Source organism: Necator americanus, chromosome III (genome assembly GCF_031761385.1).
Source record: "Necator americanus strain Aroian chromosome III, whole genome shotgun sequence".
NCBI lineage: Eukaryota > Metazoa > Nematoda > Chromadorea > Rhabditida > Ancylostomatidae > Necator > Necator americanus.
Window position 1 is genome coordinate 27,616,292 of NC_087373.1, and position 22,926 is coordinate 27,639,217.

The 22,926-nt window shown below is 41.2% G+C and overlaps 4 protein-coding genes across 5 annotated transcripts; all 4 read left to right on the plus strand.

Moving 5' to 3' along the window:
* Positions 1 to 640: 640 nt before the first annotated feature.
* RB195_011132 (uncharacterized protein) lies at positions 641 to 907 on the plus strand (the record flags this gene model as incomplete). Its single annotated transcript, XM_064192427.1, has 1 exon — positions 641 to 907. The coding sequence occupies one exon, from the start codon at positions 641 to 643 to the stop codon at positions 905 to 907; it is 267 nt and encodes an 88-aa protein (XP_064050010.1).
* An 11,210-nt stretch (positions 908 to 12,117) lies between these two features.
* On the plus strand, positions 12,118 to 12,903 carry RB195_011133 (uncharacterized protein; the record flags this gene model as incomplete). Its single annotated transcript, XM_064192428.1, has 4 exons — positions 12,118 to 12,248; positions 12,688 to 12,696; positions 12,753 to 12,775; positions 12,842 to 12,903. The coding sequence occupies 4 exons, from the start codon at positions 12,118 to 12,120 to the stop codon at positions 12,901 to 12,903; spliced, it is 225 nt and encodes a 74-aa protein (XP_064050011.1).
* A 1,689-nt stretch (positions 12,904 to 14,592) lies between these two features.
* Positions 14,593 to 15,199, plus strand: RB195_011134 (uncharacterized protein; the record flags this gene model as incomplete). The annotated part of the gene is made up of 2 exons (XM_064192429.1): positions 14,593 to 14,685; positions 15,056 to 15,199. 2 exons carry the CDS (start codon positions 14,593 to 14,595, stop codon positions 15,197 to 15,199), a joined length of 237 nt encoding a protein of 78 aa, XP_064050012.1.
* A 1,335-nt stretch (positions 15,200 to 16,534) lies between these two features.
* RB195_011135 (uncharacterized protein) lies at positions 16,535 to 22,840 on the plus strand (the record flags this gene model as incomplete). Of its 2 annotated transcripts, XM_064192431.1 has the most annotated exons (5): positions 16,535 to 16,930; positions 22,466 to 22,558; positions 22,624 to 22,644; positions 22,725 to 22,759; positions 22,828 to 22,840. In XM_064192431.1, 5 exons carry the CDS (start codon positions 16,535 to 16,537, stop codon positions 22,838 to 22,840), a joined length of 558 nt encoding a protein of 185 aa, XP_064050013.1. The 2 variants fall into 2 exon arrangements, with proteins under 2 accessions (XP_064050013.1, XP_064050014.1); XM_064192430.1 differs by lacking the exons at positions 22,466 to 22,558; positions 22,624 to 22,644; positions 22,725 to 22,759; positions 22,828 to 22,840 and having other exon boundaries at positions 16,535 to 17,062.
* Between the last annotated feature and the right edge of the window lie 86 nt (positions 22,841 to 22,926).

A 22,926-nucleotide genomic window follows, 5' to 3' on the forward strand; every position in this document is an offset into this window, starting at 1 on the left:
CACGTACGTATGCTTAACATTTACGTGTTAAACTAAATAAAGTACAGAAATTACATGAATTTTAAGTCTATTTATTAACTTGAAATTAAAATTTATTCATCACTCAACTATTAAAATTCTACGAAGATATGAGAAGATCTATTAATTTTTGTTTCGTGCAAAGACCTAACAAAAAACTAAGAAGCAATTTTTCAGGAGGGTAGAGGAATCTCCTTGAAAGTGTCAAAATGTGGAATAATTAGAACGATGATAAGTTTATAGTCAATCAATATGCATCTTATGTAGACAATACATAGCACAACGACTGCGGGATAAGATACATTTGTTGTAACTTAATAGTATACTGAAGAATACGCACCGGCGATGTGAAATGAACGAGAAGTAAGAGATGAAGGATGTGAGCGGTTGTAAACAATAAGTGAGTATAATCAAATGTGAGTAGAAGCAGCTGTTTATGATGAGAAGGCAAAAAATGATCATGATGAAGGAAACGATCAGGCAGTTTCGAGGGCAAAGCATGATTTTCTGAATTTCTCCGGGGCAGCTCCTCTCCTCTGCTGCTAAAGGGACTATTTATGTACAGCGACACAGCTGCGCTGCCGTGGTCCTCGCACGCACGTGCAGCAGCAAAAAGACCGACATGGAGCACCCAGACGACCGTAGTCATCAACTGCGAAAAAGCGAAACTAAATCCGAGGAGCGGCAGCTGGATTACAAAGCAGAGGAATTGTGTGGAAGAAGGCGAAATTGTCCGGAGCGGAGCAACGAGCGAAAAGAGGTGAGAACGTCGAAGTCATCTCGTCGGCTCCTGCGCACGCCCACAGGAACGTCCCCTACCTCACGTGACTCAGTTCATGTTCAAACATTGAAACCAGCCTATAAACATCTCCGAGAGCTTATGGACTGAGGAGTGCCCTTTCCACTCTCTCCGAAAAAAATGACGGACAGAAAAGTGCAAGGCGCGATTGCCTGAGGTTCTTTATGAGGTTGGCACGTTACAGAGGAAGATGAGGTAAAATTAAGGGGATCAGTTGGGGTTCTGCCGATTAAAGAGTGTTTATGTATCTAACCTTTAGGACAAAGGATTGGCTAAGGATTTCTGGATGATTATCCAGAAGACTACGAGGACCAGCACGTGCTAAAGTTGAGCTACTGGGTTAATCACCAACTAGGTGCAGAAGATTGTTTGCTGACCATCGTATGTTTGCATATAACCCACAGCACACACCTTAAGTATCCATAAGTGAACTCATCATAACAAGATAAGAAATTTTGTGGGGAAGAGGCGGGGGAGGGGGGGGGGGTATTAATTCTAGGATTTCAAGGAAAAAACGATTACTTCCTTGAGATTTCACCTATTTTCTAGAGTTCGCCACTATCAGTTCATTTCCTGTTCATGTCTCAGTTAAAAGTCTACTATCGAAGTTATAAAGTCATTCAGAGCATTTTGCGGCAAAATTTGACCTGAAAAAAAAACAAGCGATGGTATGCCCTACATAAAATGTCTTTCTATTGTTTCGAGTTATTATAATTAGTTTTTTTTATTGTACAGATACGTGACGCAGGATCTTTAAAAATCAGTCCATTCAAATATTTTACAAAACAGAGTTTAGTAATTTTTCTCCAACATTTCAAAAGGAGTCCCTGAAATCCAGAGGCTACCTTGGTGCACGGCAAAGTCATCGCAGATTGTCGTTCCATAACCTCAGCTGGTTTTTTCTATCGAACAGCTGAGATTATGGAAAAACACGGGACCTGCAATCTAAAACCATCGCGAAATCTCACGTATACATTCATGGATATTCGTTACCAGTGAACTGTTCCAGTGAATGGAAGGCGAACTCATCCTGACAGCACTTTCTTCAGAATTTTTTTTTGTTACCTGAATAAAAAGAAGACCAGCGCACCGATCAAACTCAAACTGAAATCTGGGTCCGGTTCCGAATAAAGTGATTTTTCTCACAACTCGAGGACAGCCAAATAAGTCGCAGGCTGACATGAAGAGCTGTGGAAAACTGATTGATGTGGTTATGAATGGTGATTATGGAAGTTAGCTGATTTCAAAATAGAACGCCTTGAAAGTTTTTCTAACGAATTCTCCTAGAACAACATATAAACATATCTTCCGACTTCCTAAAAGATACTATAACCTTCCACGTTTTTATTTTTGCTCCCATTTCTGACGATAGAAAGCAGGTCACACGCCATTCACGTTTCCGTTTTTACTCTTTCCAAAAGTACCTTTTTTTAAACTTATAACGGTATTTCAAAAATCTGCAGTATCTTTTGATATGGATATTTTCTAAGTGACTGCCTCTTTATAGATTCGCCTAAATATAGGCTAATCCTTAATCTCTTGCGATCACATCGTAAACAATAACAATTCTAATCGTAGAAGAGTAATATCGTACAATTCAGCAAATTCTTCACGCAGCTGCAGGTTTCAGTTGAAGTGGCAAATGCATGTTTACTTCATAGAAAAATTTCAGCAACTTTACAAGAGCAGAGAAAGGACAAAAGCATCACTAAATCTTTTTTCTGGATTACTGAAGCGGAAACGGTCCCACTCAAACCAGAAGTATCGGAAAATAACGTCTTTTTTCAGTTTTCCAAACTTCAATATCTTTCTTAAAAATTAAAATCATCCTTATTTCACAGATTGAATATGAGTTTGCCCGTAACATTTAATTTATAATTAAATAATTTCCTTGGCCGATGGCAGAACGTCTTCGATGATGAGGACGATTACACTGAAAAAGTTGAAAACGTTGCCATCCAAAAAAGTTAATATTAAACAAGAATATGTAAAAATCATCTTTTTCCGATAAGTAAGACATAACTTTGAGCTGCTGCAAACATTTCTTTTTCGGTCAATAATTCGAGTTGCATTGGGTTGCTGGATTCCTTGAGTGACATTGTACGCAAACAATCATTGTTGAGAAACGAACTGCACAAATCCTAGCACAACACGTGTATTCCATTCACGTGACGACACTTTTCTTGTAAACATTTAACTACTCCATCGCTCCTTCCCACACGTCAGTACAAATTTTACATAAAAAGATATTTTCGAGCTATTGCGCGGAAACGATTTTCTGTAGAAAGAAGACCTTGTTTTTTTTTTTTGTTCAAAAGCTTTTGTGGCTTATAGCTGTAGCTATATGCTTGTAGCTGGGTAATAGTTACCTCGACGATTGTTCTGGTTTCCAGTTCCCTGTGCACATTATGTCCCAAGAAAAAAAGAACAACGAAAGGGAACTTACCCTGGGAGAATGTCTGCGCATACTACCTATGCTCATCGCTTAGCATCTCCCAAGAAAGACAGAAAAAACAGGACGCATAGTTCCGCAATTTCCAGGAGAAAGGTGGAAGTGGGGAATCGTTCGAAACCCTTATTGGTGTAGCTTGAATTGAACTTGTCAAGCCAATGGGAAAACGATAGCTTGAGATGTTCACTAATCAAAACAAAAATATATTCGATTCACTACTATGAAATTATTCAGTAAACATTGAAATAAGAGGTTTAGTTGGTCACGATTGATACCTTCTGCTAGTCGGTATTAAAACTTTGGGTGGTTCTGAAGATGAAGCGCTACCTCATGTTCTCTGAGGTTTAAAAGAACGGAAATCAGGAAGTGAACGGATTTGGAGCAGATTCCGAGCAACAAATTACAATGGATGAAGCCTACTTCGTCGCTGCAACTAAGATTACGGTAAATATCTTGTGAATATACGTATATATCAGTATATAATACTTAGTCACGTAAAGTTATATACATACATAAATATAAATATACGAAATGTGCACCCCCAATGTCACTGATAAGCGACGAGTGAGCTGAGGTTTCTGGTTTGCGGTCTGCGCTTCCAGAAAGTAGTGCACTTCTCACGATGCTCATATTGTCTGCACTCCAGTCGATCTCCTGGATGGTAACACTGTCAGAAGCGAGTCCTTAGCGATAGCTCGGGTCCTAACACGGGAACATTAGAAAAAGGACCAAAATATTTTCTCTAACTGTATAGTTGGCCAGATTATTTGCTATCCACCCGCTACGATGATTATTCTCATAATAACATTGAAGCCAGTAATAGAAGGGTGATGGCAAAAGATTTGCATCTGTAAACAATTATGACGTTGTCAATACGTTACAAAAACAACAATACTGCACTAATTGACGGTTGTATTCGATAGAGGTAGGGAAAAAACCCGCTACAGGTTAAAAAAAACTGATCTGGAAACGTACCGTAAGAGCTACATAATTTCAATGTGAGGTAGAAACCCCTCCTACAGTAATCCTCTTAACAAACGCTGCTTCTAGTAATTAAAAGAGATCAAAAACCAGGGCTGTAGATTTGAAAAAATGCAAACCTTCTAAGGTAACATGATTTTGATCACACTTGGATGCTTCATTGATTTCGTCCTGGATGAGGAAGGAAACTTTTTTTTGTTTGTTTTGAAATGACTAGTCACTACCCGCACACCCACAGCTAACCTGACAAAAAAGACCATCTGGAAGCATTCAGACCCTACTCAGGATAAATAAAAGTTTTCTTGTGTAAAGGTGAAAATTTTAGAGGTTTCATACGTGCTGCTTAATTTCGAGGAGGCACTGAACGAAATTCTTGAGGTAGACCTTCTCCCAACTATTCATTCATACCGGGACGTGCTTAATGATGAAAATAGTAAAAACGAAAATTTCCTGTACAAATTCCGGAGTTTAAGCAATCATTTTCTTCAGAACTCCTCTCACAAGCTCAGAAGTATGTAATAAGATGGGCAAAGGGGAACAACATTTGTAATCAACGTCTGGGACCCCAGGTGTATCAGTTGTCGAGGTATATCAGGTGTTCATCAGTGCAAAGTCAGGAAAAACTTGCAACATTTTTGATTGCCACACCCGTGGCAAAAGCGGGTGTAGCGCAGTGGGAGGAGGTTCCGCTGCGACTGCACGATTGTCGATGGTTCGAAAGCGTTCTAGTGCCAACCAAGCCTTTCATGAACCTGTGTCCATAAATCGGTGCCAGACTTGTCTGGGAAGATAAGAACACTGATTTAATACATATGGTAGTCCTGGCAAATCGTTGTGTAGGCTAGACACGCGTTCGTAAATCTCAAACGGTTTTGAATTAAAGTGAACGTGGTGGTCACCCCAAACGGATTCATTAATTGGATTCACTAATGCTTGAAACCTTATCTTTCATCCTTTGCACACTGGTTGCACATTGCTGATATCACAGGAGAAATAGCTGCACCTAACTGAAACCTCTGACTACAGGATTTGTAGAGCATGGCCTTCCATTTCTCCTTTCTTGGCAGTTCTTGGCATAAAATTCATGCAAACCTCCTTCTGCTTCAACTGCTGCCTTCAAGAGATTTTCTTTTTTGAAAATTTCTTTTTTTTTTCTTTAGGAACGAAATTACGCATGCAGAACTCAGGAATGCGTTTATAATTCCAACAGTAGAGAAACTTCAAGAAAAGGTCGGGTTCTCGTAATATGTACGAAAGGTGTGGAAATGAGGGCGTTCGTGGTGAAGACACGCTTGGAGTAGACAAAAGCAACGCAGATAACGAAATTCTGCCGAAAAATGTTCAAGGATGACGAAGGAAAAACATCATTTCACAGGGAAATCCACTTTGAATTCGTAAGTGACTGCGATTTTGGTCGTTGGAGCCGAAGAATTCCTCACGTTCTCGCCTTTTCCTCTAACGCCGTCACACTATGACTTAGCTGTAAGAGTGAGGTGACGGAGTGAGGTGGTTCCTACGATTGTGGTGCACAGATGGGCCCTTATAATGTACTATGGAAACACTATAGAAAAGAAATAAAAAATGAAAGCTAGTAGTGCAAAGATAATTCCACAATGCATTGGTGGAATTGATGTTAAAAATAGAATAAAATAGAAAAATAGGAACGAAATGTGTATGTGGAGGTAAAGAGGAGCATTCGATTTTTTTGTGAGGTTATTCTTCATTTGTATCCTATGCCATTTTGAACTGTACCGGAAGAAACTGTGAGACTACCGAACTGAGTGAAAGTTCTCGACGCAATCCCTCTGAACTGGCGATTTTGACGAGAACGTCTAGGAACCCTTCGATTTCACTTCTTATTCTTCCGTCCTTATTTTCGCCCTCTGATTTGCGCCATCGGCAATTAGGACACTCCTGGCTTCTTCATTTCTTTTTTTTTCATAGTGATTTTTCGTCTCGTTCTCATTTCCCCACACTTACACAGACAGCATCCCCTCCCTGTTGACCATTTATTCGCGCAACTGGTGGAAGCCGTCCGAAGTAGTCAAAAGGTGATTGAAAAATGATGATTTCCTACCTCCTCAACACTCAAAGGTCCCAGCATGATTTAGAAATGCCAAGCCACCAACATTAGAAGAATTCGTTCCACATCATTATGTACTGAGAAAAAAAGAAGAAGAAAAGAAGAAAAGGGTTAGGAAACACCTTTCTTTTCGGCCTCCTTTTAAATATTTAGGTATTTAATAACATAACATTTAATGAAATATTTAGTTTAATATTTATTATTCAACAGGGGATGTAGCGTCGTTCTGAGTACACGATCGATGAACAGTTCGAATCCGTCCTAGTGCAAACTAAGCCTTTTATCTCGATCATCCCATCTCTGTAGATTACAAAAACACTGGCTTGACACATCGACGAGCCCCCAGAAGTCATTGTACAGGCTAGCCACCGTAAACCTCGTTCGTCAACCTCAAACGATTCCTGATTGAAGTGAACGTTGTGGCGCATCCTACACGGACTGATTAACGCAAAACACCTTTCTTTTCCTCTAACCACTTGGTTATCTAAGCTTCCTTTCTAAGTCTGGGTAGGTTTGAGCACTAAATTACCTAGGGCGGAATCGTATGCAGAACTCTTGCTCGTTGGATTCTTATTATTACTTTTATTGTTATTTTATTATTACTATACGATTAAGTAAACTTGGTTTGCACTAGGACGGTTTCGAACCCTTGGCCGTGTGGCTACAACGGACTTGTAGCCGACTGCGCCACACCCGCCCCGCAAGTCATTGTATAAGCCAACACGCGTTCCAAAACCTCATCGATTACGAATTCCAGTAAAACGCGTTGGCGCATCCCAAGTGGATTGATACGCCACTGACTTTATCCTTTATCCTTTTTTATACGATTAAGGGCGGGTGTAGTGTAGCGGCTAGAGGTTCCGCTTCCTGCACGATGGATAAGATGTTCGAATCCGCCCTAGTGCTCACCAAGCCTTTCTTCCCGTAGGGGTCGATAAATTGGCACCAAACTTATCTGGGAGGACAAAAACACTGACTTGACACATCGGCTAGCCACCGCAAGTCATTGTAGAGGCCAGTTACACGTTCGTGAACCTCAAACGATTCTGAATTGAAAAGAACGTGGGGGCGCATCCCAAGCGGATTGATTAACGCCAGAAACTTTAAACTTTAACTTATTACTGTACGATTATTTACTGCATTTTTTTTGTGTCTGTTCATTTCTTCTTAGCAATTTTGCAAAAGGCAAAAAGCAAAAAATAAATGAATAGATTACAACACCTGAAATTTGAGCAACTACTCTGACCATCTTCCCTATCCCTTTATTGGAATTCAGGTTGTACGAGCAGAAATGGTAGCTCTACAACGATTCTTATCATTATCAAAGAATAACTGACAGGTCTGCTCATAAACTGTGAGTTTACAGCCGAGCTTTTGTTAGAAATGGAATTCCGAGTATTTGAAAATACAGTTGATAAGCCAAATACATGCGAATGGGGGGAGGGGGACTTTTACGGTATTTTCTTTTCTGACAACATATGCCGAAATGCTCGAAGCACTTACATTTAGGAAGGGGAATACAACGTAAAATTTCACGGCTTTCATTACAACGTTGCACAATATGGCAGAACGAGGCCGCGTATACAAGTCTGATTGCTACCTGCACGTGGTGGCCCTGCTTTAACTAAACGCAATCAGGCGTTCGAGTGTACGCATTGGGAACGTACGAGCTGTATAACCTGCACTGTTATATGGCGAAAGCTTCCCATACATTGCAAAAAGGCGCTGTCGTCCAGCACATCGCCAAAGCCCATAACCTGAAAGGACAACTGCCCGAAGGGAGCACGGAATCTTTGGCAACAGCCATGGCAGAACGGACACCTGCTACTTTGGAGCCAGGACAAAGAAAAAATTGAAAGAAACCACTGAGAAAAACAAACGAACTGTTCCAACCAATCAAATAACACTTTCCATGTAAATTATTGTTGACTCAAAATCTGTTAACTGATGTCTAACACTTTTTTTTTTACTCTTCGGGCTGGTATTACTTTCTGACGAGGAGTGTCGTTATGGAATATAGTTCTGCCCGTTTCTCAATCCTCGACTCTATGCACTGTCGTCAGTGTCCTGTATCTTGCTAGACTTACTGTCTTGCGTGAACTGTTTTTCGACATCGAGTTAACCGAGTATCTCAGGTCGACCGCGCGTCCAGCAGTTCAACGAAACGAACAGTTCTTATCGAGGAGCAGATGCTTCTTTTAAGTACTTGACTTGTTTCGTTTGGGTTTCGGAAGTGTGCTGTACCTCTTGCGGTATCTGGCGGACGTCTGCCGTATAACTGTGCGAGTTGTATAGCTCTTGTTTCCCCGGAGCGTGTTCTTTTAGTATAAGAAAGGCCACCGCGAGAAAGTGGCAATTAGAGTAGCACACGTACCACCTCGGTACCTATTATAGAATATTGACCAAAAGTGGTATTTATCGGTTTAGGGGTTAAAACACACCCTAGAAACATAGATTTACAGGATATATTTGGACGGAATAATTTTGATACTAGAAATTATCTCCCAGCTACAGGTGATAACGTTCATATCTTTGATCAATCTTTTTTGAGAAGCACCCACGTCGAGAGAGACAAAGTATAAATCATAAATATAAATAAGACGCGCGTGTGTTGAAAAAGGAAAATCGGTCTTCTAGAAGGGCACCTAGGTAAGGAATATTGGACTTGAAATCGGAACCCGCTGAGTTTTGTGAACGTATGTGCAGCCTAAATAATGACCTGCGGGATCACCCCATGTGTCAAGTGAATGTTTTAATCCTTCCGGATATTTACTTGGTATCAACTTATGGATCCTAAAGGGGTGAAGGACTTCACTGTCGTGGGCGGTTTTGAACCGTCAACAGTGCAGTCGCAGCTGATTCTCTTACCAACTGCGCTACAACCGTTCCGTTCCTCAGATGTAGAAAGTAGAGCATATATAAAAAGCAGAGGTGAGCGTGATTGCGACGTATGCTCTCTAAACAGATTTTGAGTAAAATTGTGAAGAAGAAGGTGCAAGTGTAAATAATCTACATGTCACACTTTCCTACTAATACTATCCTATGCTCGTATGTACTTATTTCCGGGTTTCCATGTCTTATTATACCCAAGAACGAGGTATGAAAATACAAAAAAGAGATAAAGAAAAAGAGTAGGGATGAATAAATTGTTTCTGTGTTAAAGAACCTGTAGTGTCTCCTAGGGACCACACCCATTGAGGATTGTCAATCAACTGTTCTTGTTAACATTCTTATGATAAGGAATAAAAAAACTATTTGCAGTCACGTTAGTACGTACGTCACGTATAGCGTGCTCTTCTTACCCTCCTTCGAGGATTAGTGATCAGATAAAACCTCTAGAAAAAAAGAGTGACATACTAAGAACGATATGAAAAAAACCCCCGCCCAACCCCCCCCGACCCCCCAGCCGTGACCCCCAATACCTCATCAAACCTCAAAAAAAGGATTGGGTTTTTTTTTTTTTTTCCCCATAACAAGTTCTTAAAATTTCAATTACAGTAACTTTTTTTTTATTACTCGGTGTCGGTTACATCTTCACCAATCCCCACCAGATCGGCCCGTGCACATACCAAGTAACCGTAATCCATCTAGTTACCACGATCCGCCCGGACATCTGTTCACCCACGGCGTCCAAACATGTTTTAACCACAGATTTCTTAGTTTCCAGGGGTGCAAAACAATACACAAAGATCATAACAAGTTTGGCAAGATGCATTTCGGTGTCGGCTAATCCTCAGCAAGATTACGGTATGGGAAGGTGTTGTGTCGAGATTCTCAGTTTTCCTTACGCACAATTGCAAAAGAACCACGTAGGATATTCATTTAAGTGTTACGTACCTCACTACCATAGAGATGAACATCTTGAAGGCATTACGCACGAATTTGACGTGGTATGGATTTCCGATGAATCAACCGAAATACGGGATCGCGGATTGCGAGATCAGAGGTGGTTCCTCTCCTCTCTCCCTAATCGTAGTAAGAAAAAACAGCCTGAAAGGCTCCGTTCTTGAGACGATTTCAGTTGCAACGCTCCACATTTTTACACGTGCCGCATCCAGTTGCGCAGCGGTCGAAAAGCAGTAAGTTCTCCTTGACTGAAGTGAAACTAATGAATAGGTTGCTGAGGGGACGAGAACGTATACACAGAGAAGCGTTCAAACGTTCCTCGCAGGAACTCTCCATGCCGTTTTTTAAGATGATTAGGGAGAGGTGAGAGGAACCGCCTCTGATACCACAATCCACAACTCGATCTCTAGCAGTTCCCGTGGATTCCCTCTCCACGTCAGATTCGTGATATGCTACCTTCAAAGTGGAGAATGGATAATGATGATGATAAGCTGGATTTTTGCAGACTACATATGCGATCCAAGGAAGTTCACTAAAACCCTGCATGTGGGCCGCAAAACAGCCTATACCGGTTTCTAAATTTTTAAATTTTTTCGAGTTTAGGATGTGACCGCAAGATGGTAGACATAAAAATTCCCATGATACACATAGATAAACGTCCTAACGAGTGTCGAGAACGAATCAAAAAATCACGAGGGAGAAAGATCAATATGATATTGCTATGATTTATTCATTAAAATGCTGCAATCCTTGCTCAGTGGCAACTGATCCTCCTTTTTTCGCGTTGAATTTCATTGAATGTACAAACTCACAAAATGTGACTAAAATGCGGGTATTTTTTTTGTATTTGCGGAAATGGAAACAAAATGTAACAAACAACAAAGATAGAGAGAAGGCAACGAGTGAGATTTTTCAAAGTTGGCGTTTTTTCGCTCTGCAAATAGGAAAGAATGCATGTGATTGCAGCAAATAAGACGTGATAAACGTCCAGAAAATGTCACCATAAAAATCGACTTTCGATCATAACGGGAATACACAGCCCTTAGGGTCTTTCATCGTGAAACAAATTATTAAGATTTCTTTCCCTCGTTGAAATCTATCTAATCGATAATTGTTTTTTTTCGATTATCATCACTTTCGCTAGTGTCAATGCGTGATATGTTTGATTATTCAAATTTGAGTTTTGATATGAATAATTTGGTTTCAAACCAATCTCTGTGTGTTTATGTTTTTGGAATGAAAGTATTTGCTCCGAACAGTCAAGAGAATCTCTTTTTTTTTCACTGTAAGTGCTCGGATTTGTCAAGATAGTGCGTGGCGCGGGATGGAGGCGCTTCAACTAACCAATCACTACAGCTCTGCCACGCCCACTCCTACGCAGCGTCCCACTTCCAGACATATTAAATGTATTTGTTGAACGTAAAATATCTCATAACGAAGTGACATAACTTAACTTGCGTGAGCACGGTAAGCTCCTGCAGAATCCGAGACCAGGGCAGTACGATGAAAATAATTCACTGTCTACTGTCACGCCTATTTTCTAAAACTGTGGCTACCTTCCTTTCGATGAGATTTCTACTACTAGCAAGTCAAATTATCACAATCCATGCAAATCTGAGGAAGAATGGCCAGCATGGGTGTACTCATATTCCAAGCTGAGCACACTACGCCGAGAAGTGTCATGTGAATGTAAGTCGAACGAATTTGGCTACCAACTGATGCACTTGGTGCGAACAGGGAACAAACGTGAACGGAAAATGTCGTTTGCTCGCGCTCTGTGCGAAACGACTGCAACAACTGATGGTAATCAAATGGCAAGTGAGAAAAGTTCGAGTGCTGATCGATAGGGCACGTTCTAATCATGAATGACATTGCAAATCAAAGGAGCTGACTCAACGAACGGCAACGTTGACGAGCAAAAAACAATGTAAGCCGAGAATGACTGTGCTGAAGCGCTATTCTGCCTGGATTTTGTTTGTAGAGGATGTGAAGGTCGATGTGTCGAACATGTGGCATGGCGTGTTGTTGCATGAAGTTTTCGAGCGGTGTTCCAAGCCCATCATCAACCGGTTAGCGCCCGTTTTTTTTTTCGGGTCGAAAATGAATGCAGGCAGTTTCGAGAGTGTTCGACCCTACAGCAGAGAACCAAGTACTTGAGCGGACGTACAGTAGATTTGTGTTTAGACTGTTCATGTAGCACTACAGCTTCGGCACAATTGCTGATTGTGGCGAAGTGAACGAGGTTCGTATCGTCTCGTACGGTATTGGACTCAGCTGTTAATAAGTGAGAGGAAACTAGCGGTCGGGCCGCGACGAACCTCCAATCATGTCCATCACAGAAAAAAGTGATGAAATGTTTCGCTTCAACCAACTCGCTTGGGATGCGTTCACTTCAATTCAGAATCGTTTGAGGTTTACGAACTTATTATGCACAATAGCAGCGGAAACTAGCCGACGTATCAAGTCAGTGTTTTCATCCTCCCAGACAAGTTTGGTACCAATTTATAGACCCAAGAAGTATGAAGATCTTGGTTGACACTGGTGCGGATTCGAACCATTGATCGATCGTGCAGTCGTGAGATCGTGAGTCCCTCTGGTAAGGAAAATCTTAATCGAAATTTAGTTTTTCCCCTATCATAGTTCAGTGCCGACTGATATTTAGATTATGACTCAACGGTGTTTGCTGATTATACTCTCCTGCTCCCTCACCTGATACAATCATGAATAACAGTACAATGATGAGAAAACACGATACACGCATATAGGACAATTTTGGTTTGGCTCAGCGATGGTTTTTAAGTTTGAAATGAATGATCAAAAAACTCGTCAGGTTTTTTTTGTAGAAAATTCTGGAACAACAAATTTTCCACTGAGGATCCTGCCCGTATTTATCTCCGAAATCAGAAAAGAAACGTAGAAATTCAGTGACAGTTTATTTTAGTATATTTTTGTGCAGCAAATGTCATTTCACACTGGAAAAAGTCCGTGAAACCTTTCTTTATAAAGGAACTAAAAATTTCTAGAAGGAAAAATATCGAGGGCTTTTAATCCTAGAAGATTTTTTGTTAAGTTAGGATTGAATGTATTAACTACAAGCATGAAACGCTACATTCAAAAAAGACTGAAGGAAATAACTTTTCCAACTACAAAGAATTCATCCGGATGCATGGATTTTGAGCTGTATCCGAATCTCATTCTTCTCTATATTAATTCGTTTTCCAGATGTTCAACTGAGAAGAACTAATAAACGAAACCCTCGGTTTTCCTGGTGGAATCCAACTGACGTGGATCACATCTACCCCCGAGGACGACTGATGCGTTTAAATGAGGATTCGCTTGTTGAGAGACTTGATCTAAGGTCAGCCAAGCGTAAGAGGGACAAACAACGAGGACTGGTCGAGGTGGAGTCCTCCCCATGTTATCTACATATGTACCATGCAGTATGATTCACAATTCATGAAGGAATCCTAGAAAAAAGAGGGGTTATTATAGCTGCGAAGTGTTTCCTTCTTTACTGACCTGATAATGCAAACAAATGGAATAATCAAGACGAATCGATAATTTTTGAAGAGAACACGTTTCTCAGATGAGGCTCTCTTGAGATCCAAAAACATAAAATTGTCGCAGATGGTGCTTGAGCTGAAAAATGAATAGGACTTTGAATTGGAGGGAATGTTGTCGAACATCTGAGCTCTTCAAGGTTTTTTCTTCCATTCACAGATTCTCAGTAACCGCTTTATTTATTTTTCTTCTTCGTTGCATCTAGAAAAGGCAAAGTAGTCGGGATTGAGGGTTGAGATTTCCTATTAAGTACTAAGTCAAAATAATATATTCAGTTCTTAAGATCATTTTACATTTAAGATCACTCCAAAAGATCATCAATCATCATTTTAACGTGGATCATATTCGCCGGAGACACACGCTGGAGAGTGTGTGTCGAAAAAGGATCTTTTCATAATAGGCATAAATTGAGAAGAAGGCTATACAAGTAGCACAAAGCACAGATATTATTTAGATATTTATTTGGGAGATATTTTTCTCTTGCAAGTTTTTGACGTTGATTTTCATCTGCGATAAAAAATTGATACCGAAAACAATGAGAGAAAAGAACTCCATGCTCAATAATGCTAGGAAAAATCATTGCGATAAATGATTTTGCTTCGCATAGATGCACCGTTTCGGCTAACATTAGCGAACAAGAGGTTCTCATCTTCAATGAGTGGATCTAGATCACTAAAGATGGAAAAAGAAGCAGAAACATAGATTAATATTCAAGAAAGGCAGCTCATTTTCACTGCGGACCACGGACGAAGTGCAGGACGTCGAAATGACGAGGATTCTCTCTTTCAAACATCGTCTTTGTATAACAGGATAAGAAAGTGAGGGAGCTGGGCGAAATTGCTGAATTGTGGCATGGTGATTGACTGGCCTGCACTCTCCATACGTTGCACATTTCTCGCTATTCTCTGCCAAGCCTCGAGTGAAGAATTATTTCCGACCGACGAGGTATGACCACATCCAGCTTCGCTTCCGTTTGAATGAATACAAAGTAGAAGTGCAAGTTATGCACACTGGATTGACCATACATATATATCTCCTACTATGGTGAATCATATTAAAGCTGAAGCAGTTAGGAACCAGAGACTCCTAAAGGTTATGCAGACTTATCTTCGACTTTCTAGCAATAAATTGTCAAGTATTTCCCTTTTAGTATTGTTTGGTTGGTAAATAACACACTTTCACTTTACTCAAAGGATATGTAACATTAAACCAAATGGCTTCATATCGATATTAATATGTTATCATAAAGCTTGTACTTAGTTCTTTAAAATGACTCTCCGTTCTGTGGCGCTTTAAAAACGCGAACAAAATTTAGGCAATAACACTTGGAGTTGAACAAAAAACAACAAATGTTCTTCTCTATCTGCATGGTGGGGACATTAGCTGGACTAACGCAGCAAGAAACCAGAGTCAGAGTGCAGAGTCTATGGAGCACCACTTATTGAACCGTAAACACTAGATCCAAAAATAATCTAAATCTTTACACACTATTTCTACATATTACAGGTATATAAAGTGTTGTGCTTTGAGGCTAAATTGTCTTTGAGAAGAAAGAACACGGAAGAACCAATTTACCAACCTAATATTTCCATATTTGTGTTCTGCAAAGGTAGATCAAGAAAACTAGGCGAAGAAAGGCTCATCAGTTAAGTGACCCGCTGTGCGTTTGTTTTCAATCGATACAGGACCAGTGCACGGGAGCCGTACACATTGGATTCTGCTAATACAGCAAATCCTAGATCGTCAGTCAACTCCACTGTACTCGTTAATCATTCGTTGTTTGGCGATGAAATTCATGAAAACTCATTAAATCATTCATATACAACATGGAATAGTGCTTCAAGCGAGCGAAACCTGCGGTTTCGCAGGAGATGGTATGGTAAGAATGTCGTGATTTAGCTAAACGCAATCAGGTGTTCGAGTGCACGCATTGGGAAGGTACGAGCTATATAACATGTACTGTTGTATGGCAAATCCTTCCCATACATTGCAAAAAGGTGCTGTTGTCCAGAAGATCGCCAATCCAATAACTTGAAAGGTCAACTGACTGAAAGGAGCATGAAGTCTTTGACAGCAACCATTCGTTCCGTCACGCTTAGCTGTCGGACGCTGTCGAGTGAACTCCAACAGACCGCCCTATTCAGGAAATTACACCATACTGCGGCGATGCTGATGAGAAGAAAGTAGGTGGGCGATAGCTCTGAGGAATGATTACAACGAACTGGCCCAACGTCGTCAAGATGCGCCTTTCTACGACTCCGGGATCGCAGAGGACGTAAACTCTGAATCGTAAGTGCCCACGCACCCACGTAAAACCCTCTGAGGAAGCAATAAGCAAGCCTTCTATGATGAACTCATTGCGTTGATGTCTAACATACCCAGCTAGCAGGTGGTCGTTATCGAAATCGACGCCAAAGCGATGATGGTACTTGAGCAACAATCCGATGTGCTAGGAAAATGGTGTTATCCAGCGGTGCGCACGTCGGATAACGGTAACCGTCTGATCAACTTATGTAAACAGACGGGATTCATCATCGCTCCCACGTTTGAGAGAATCATCGACGCCCTCAGCTCACGTGGCAGGGGTCAACTCTTTTGACACCTAAAGAGCAGAGCTAAAGATGAGAACCATTAAACTTCAGCTAAACCACGTACTAACGAAGAATATTCCTCAGTCAGATATCCGAAAATGTAGAGAATCCAGAGTTGTTTGGGACGTCGTCCAGTTCTTCTCAGCTTCAGAATACGCTTCCACAGAAAAAAGGGAGGAGTTCTTTTCCAACCGAAAATTGATATGGCAAGTCTGAAAGACGAAGAATGCAGATCGAAATTTCGCCAACGTGTATCTATTCATGTTGGAGTACGGACCTGGAAGAAGCTTTGCGATGCAGAGTCCTTCACAAAGTGTATCCAGGATGCGGAGAAGAAAACGCTAGCCCAAAAAATTGATGCTCCCACTCGTTTCCGTTCCATTCTCGACGTCGTTCTTTCTTCCGGATCTAGTATCAGTGATATCGAAATTCTGACTCCCTTTGACAAGTCCGATCATATTGTTGTTTCTTTCAAGTTCGACTTTAATACCGACCAAATCTATCTGCCCATGCCAGATTTCAGTTGTGTAAACTATTCCGAGTTACGTAAATTTCTCGCTCGCGTGGACTGGCTGGAAGTTTTCGACAACTGTCAGTCGGTTGTAGAAATGTATCGACATTTTAGCCTAGTGATGTACGGTAGTTTAGCCACGTTTGTACCGCTGAAGTTTAACAAGAATTGTGTACCTACGTATCCTTTGCATTTACGAATCATGCATTTGCAAATATGATCTATTCAATTAAAAGAATCGACTCTTCTACCAACTTGATAACCTTTTGAACAACGCTCTCTATAGGAAAATTTGTGCTGATCTTGACTATCCCATGAAAAAATACCGTGCATATCGTGAGCGGCGTTGGTCAAAAACATGTATGAAAAAGTTTCATAACTTTCTCGCTAAAAGAATTAAACAAGCACAAAAACTGCCTGTGTTGAGTACCGGGAGTCTCTGTCTCGAAAACGCTAACGCACTTGCTGAATTCTTCGCTTCTAACCAATCATTAAAACTGGATGGAAGCTGACATAATTTTCCATTGCCAACTACTGATTCCTCTGCCATTCAGGTTCCTCAAGGGTGCTTCGACTTTGTCATCCATCCAAATGAAGTCCTTATAGTTCTGAAAAATTTTAAATCCTTCGTTTTCGTGTCTCTACGATCCCCAGATAGTTCACCAAAAATGTGCAGGTGCTTTGTATCTTCCTCTTGCTCATACTTTTAATGCGTCGCTTATTTCCAGTAAAGTTCCTAACATTTGGAAAAAGGCACTTATTACCACAGTATCCAAAAAAGCAATTCTAATGCTCTCTCGAACTTTCGCCCCATCAGTACTCTATCCTCCGCAAGCAAATTTTTGGAAAAGATACTCAAAGAAAAACTAAACGAGTGGCTATCATCAAGAGATGTCATTCCTTTCGAACAACACGGCTTCCAATCTGGATCCTCCACTACTTCGCTATTGTCTGATTCGGTCTATGATTGGATGACCGAAGTAACCAAAGGGAAATTCATCTAATATTATTCGACCTATCTAAAGCGTTCGACATGGTAAACTACAAAAAGCTTCTCTTCAAACTCGAAAACTATGGAGTTCGCGGACAGTTGCTCAGTTGGTTGGAATCGTATCCTCAAGAACGACATATGACTGTAAAGGTCCATAATAGTTACTCCAAGCGTTATGCATTGCAAACCGGCGTTCCGCAAGGCAGTACACTCTCGCCGCTCCTTCTCCTTCCGTACACTGCTGACCTCCCCAACTACGTGAAAACCCATTCTGACATGAAAGTTCAAATGTTCGCAGACGACACGACATCAAAATATATTTTTGTATCGACCTAATGAGCAAACTTTCGCCCACAACACATTTTCCCTAGCAATCCAGAGAATTGTATCATGGTCAAGAAAATGGGATCTACCTTTAAATCTTTCCAAAACAGTAGCGTTGCATTTCGGAGAGGCTCCTCAGATTTCCTACTTTTGCAATTTAACAACTATTCAATATCAAAAGCAAGTTCGAGACCCTGGGGTAACAACTAATAAATCGTTCGACTTCTCCACTCATTTTGAGTTTGTCACCAAAAAAGCGCTGTCGTCTATTTTTATAAAAATGAGGAGCGTTCACGTCAAAGACCCTGATTTACTAATATTTCTTTACAAAACTCACGTTTTGCCAAATCTAGAATACGCAACGCCAGTCTGGAGTCCATTCTTGAAAAAGGATATCAAAAAGTTAGTGAAAGTACAACAAATTTTCACTAGGCTGGTTTATTATAGATGCTTTCCTGATCCGAGTTACCCTGACACACTTCCTTCCTATGAAATTCCATTTAACGCGCTGAAATTAAAGACGATTTAGTTTTGGGTTTTCGAATTTTACGAATGGAAGTTAAGCTAAAGGCAAGTAAGTATTGGATTTTCCGACCAACAAGCGGGAGTACAGGAAGCTTCAATTTGCACTACTCTGAATTCAGACGAAAACTCTTCTCAACTATATTTAACTCCTTTTTCTGCAGAGTTGCGCGTTGGATTAATCTACTTCTAGCTAAAGTTATGTTTCGTCCAAACTCGAAGATATTCAAAAGCAGGCTATCCAAATTAAAGGCATCACTCCACGAATCTAAGGTGGTACGGATTTCAGGTGGAATATTCGTATACGGGATAGTAGAATATGGAGAGGGGGTGATTCCGTCCATTTCTTCCTAATTGCCGTAAAAAACGGCCCGGAAGATACGGTTTTGGGCGTTCTGGCGCACTATTTTCTACAAGGAGTACGACTGGAGCGCGCCAGCCTTGTGCGGCTCCGAATCTTCCAAACCGTTTTTTACGGCAATTAGGAAGAAATGGACAAAATCACCCTCCTCTCCATAATTTACTATCCCATAATCTACCTACCTATTCTAGGTATGAGGGAGGCCTAAAATCTCATTGTTTCAGAGACGTGGAGCAAGTCCCTCCTCTAACAAGCGACCACAATAAGCATTGGGTTGATATGTGTTTTAGCTTACAGTTTTGGTTCCTCTTTTTCTGTTGTTCATTATGACACTAGCTAGCTGGAATTCTGCCTTGATATGCTCCTTTCAAATTCGTCCCTACAATTGGCCCTTATTCTCTCCTAAAGCCGTTCAAGGATAGCAAAGTTGGTGAGTCCTTGCGCTTGAGGTCCCCCCACCCGTTCGCCCAGGGTCCCTGACGGAGTCCTCCGTTCGAGGTTAAGTTGGTCACCCAAACCCTGGTATCCGTTTATCTACCGTAGCGTTCTAGGCGTTCTGGGTGGGAAAAGGATCTCGCGTGAGGATTTCTCACCTTCTGTAGCAGGAGAATGACCTGCAAACCTATCACTCCTTATGCTTCAAAGGGCCAGTCTTGTTGACCTTTATGCGGAAATCGATGTGGTACGGTGGCGGATGACACGTGGAAAGTATCAACATCCGACACCGCCGTCTAAAGTGGCTACGCAAAGTCGCTTCTTCGGTTCATTACAAAGAATCCAGCAGACCGCCTTGCTCAACATGCTCTGAGCATTCTTTTGGATTCAAGCTGGAAGAGGCCTCCTGACCGCAACTGGAGGTTCTGTTTTGAGGTGTTGAAAGAGGACCTGAGGACGCACGGCGTGGAAAGGTAGTTCTGATGAGACGTAAGGTTCTGCAGGAGATGGAGTAGCGACAATTTAATTGGTTCTGTGTATGCTCTTGCTGAAGATCGGGTATGTTGGACAAAACTATGCTCAAGGGACACACATTTCAGCGAAGATCCAGGAATTCGCATCAGACGACAACACCAACCTACCGATTAAGTCAACTAAATTATTTTTCTTTAACTCGTTAAGTAGTTGGTCTATGTTACATGGATATTCTGAACACAAATTCATTGCACGACCGCTCAGGTATCCTCTACTGTACTGTCGGAGACTCCTGAGAATGTCTGCATTCATTTTGGACCCGAAAAAAGGGCGCTATCCCTGGAGAAACAGTGAGAATGGACACGATCTCAGTAGAGCGAAAAGTCGATAGTTTGACGAAACCGTCTACATAAGCAGAGTTCTTTGATCTCATTTCTTTCTCGCGCTGTGGTTCGCGTTATTGGCGCTTAGGATATTCGCGCCTTAATGAGCTTGTTTCATTTGTTACTTTTTGTCTAGTTGTAGTTTTCTTTTTGTTACACCGCGCATCGGTATGCACTATTTCTTCAAACAACTGGTAGAATCCGTCCGAGGTACTAGGATAAGGATAAAGGATAAAGTTTCTGGCGTTAATCAATCCGCTTGGGATGCGCCCCCACGTTCACTTCAATTCATAATCGCTCAAGGTTCACGAATCTGTAACTGGCTTATACAATGACTTGCGGTGGCTAGCCGATGTGTCAAGTCAGTGTTTTTATCCTCCCAGACAAGTGTGGTGCCAATTTACTAACCTCGAGGGGATGAAAGCCTTGGTGAACACAAGGGCGGATTCCAACCTCTGACCGATAGTGCAAGAAGCGGAACTTCTAACCGCTATACTACACCCGCCCTAGGTGAAAGAATCCAGGTGCTAGAATCACTTAAATCACATGGTGAAGGAGAATGATGGATGATCTGCTATCTGTTCAAAACTCAGAGGTCGCAGCGTGACTCTGACATTCTGTGCACAATCATTGAGGGTTTCTTATGTTTGCGAAAAGGATGACAATGGTTAGGTAGCTTTTAATAGGGTGCGAGACAAGAGGTACCCGTGAAAAGCCGCTGACCGCTCCTGTCCTCCCTTCAGCACCGCGCTCCTCCGCGTAATTACGTCTGCCGCTCCACCAGCTTGACATCCTCCAAGACCGCCTGAGATCACCTACACTCCGCTTCCCTATTGCCCTCTGAACAACGCTGCGACGAAGCGGTGGATAGTGCAAATTTTGAAGGGAGGGAGAGTGAAAAACGAATTGCCGCAGCGAATTCTGATGCACGGATATAGTAAACTAAACGAATATTATTGGGAATAAAAGACGACATAACTTTACAAAAGTAAAGATTATCTCAAAAAGATGCTCCAGGGAAAAGAATAACATGAATATATTTTCACACATCTTATAATTCAACACTTTTCATGCCCAGTCTTCTATATAAACTAGCAGTGCATAAGTATGTGTTTGTCACGATGCGATTCAACGAATTCGTGTTCAACTTTCAGCTGCGGCAGCTATGATAACAACAACTTTATGCTCTTATTACTTTGTATACATTCTTTAAACTGCTTTCTACATTTTACCTTTTCAAAATTTTACATAGATATAATGTTTATATAGAGCGCATGTCAAATATTTGAATACTTGCTCGTACGTTTTGTATAGTTTTATATAATAAAACTTTGTATGGTTCTTTAAACTTCTTTAAACAGCGTTTTATCGCTCCATTTCTCTCTACTCTCTGCATAAAATCAATATGACAGTTTAGGTGTATTAGTGGCGAACAGAGGCCTTTGCATCTTCGAGATACCTTACCTACCTACCTTTAGGTACTGTGTACGTCTGCGAGGCATTATTCGCGCCTTGTTAATCGTTGGATGCCAGTTTTACCCAACTGGAAAAGCAAAAAAAATTCTTAGAAAGCAAAGAATAAAGTAAAGAAGATAGCATAACACCGATCAGTTGGACATTTTTTGAAACATCTTTTGCATTCCCAGAGATGGATGAGTGTTTTCCACCTAACAAGTCGAAACAGGATAATTTCATTTTCACCCGCATTTCTAAATGGCATACCACTTATACAAACCTATTCCATTCTTTATTCCTTAACTATTAACTTGCAAGCACACTTTATGTAGACCTTCGAACAACATTTAATATCAGATACTTTCCTTTTCGTTCGATTTTAAAAGCGCATCATAAGAGCTGTAGACGCGGCGAAAAAATTCGTCGTAAGAGCGGTAGACACGGCGAAATGGGAGGGGAGGGTGGCGTGGGCGGCGCGTCTTGAAGACGTAGCACAAGAGGAGCAATCAGGCTACTGTAGCGATTATGACGGTATAAGGAGACGCGCTGTGCAATTAACGACGCTCATTAGCCCCCTGGATACGCGGCGGCACATCATACGGGTACCTCTTGACCGTTCCTCCAGGATACCGCATTGATACCTGTGAGAGAGTTAGAAATACCATCCTTTTTGTTTAGATACATAAAAGTACGACTGCGATTTTCCTGCTACTTTCTTTCCAGCGAGCTCAAAATATTTGTGCTTCCGTCTCTACACACTGGTTGAGCGGGGTGAGTCAGTAGACAAGCAGGCCGAACTGTTGGTTGTTGGTGTTGCACCTGTGATTTCCATGCAGAAGGCCATCTTGTTGGCTGATGTGAATAGATACTACTGATATCTAAAGTCTGTTTATACTCTGATAACTCCACACCTCTCAGATGCCTCGCTTTTCTTCAGTTATTCAACAAGAGCAACGTTTTGAAGCATAAGTGGTTGGTTATCTATCTAATTCTGCTAAGAGTGCCGTATAATGCAGCATCACGACAATTTTTTTATGCAGGAAGAAACATTAGCACAATCCATTTCAATGGAAACGCCGAATATTTGATAATGGAACACATTAAATCATCAATGATCAATGGAGAGGAGGAGCTGGGAG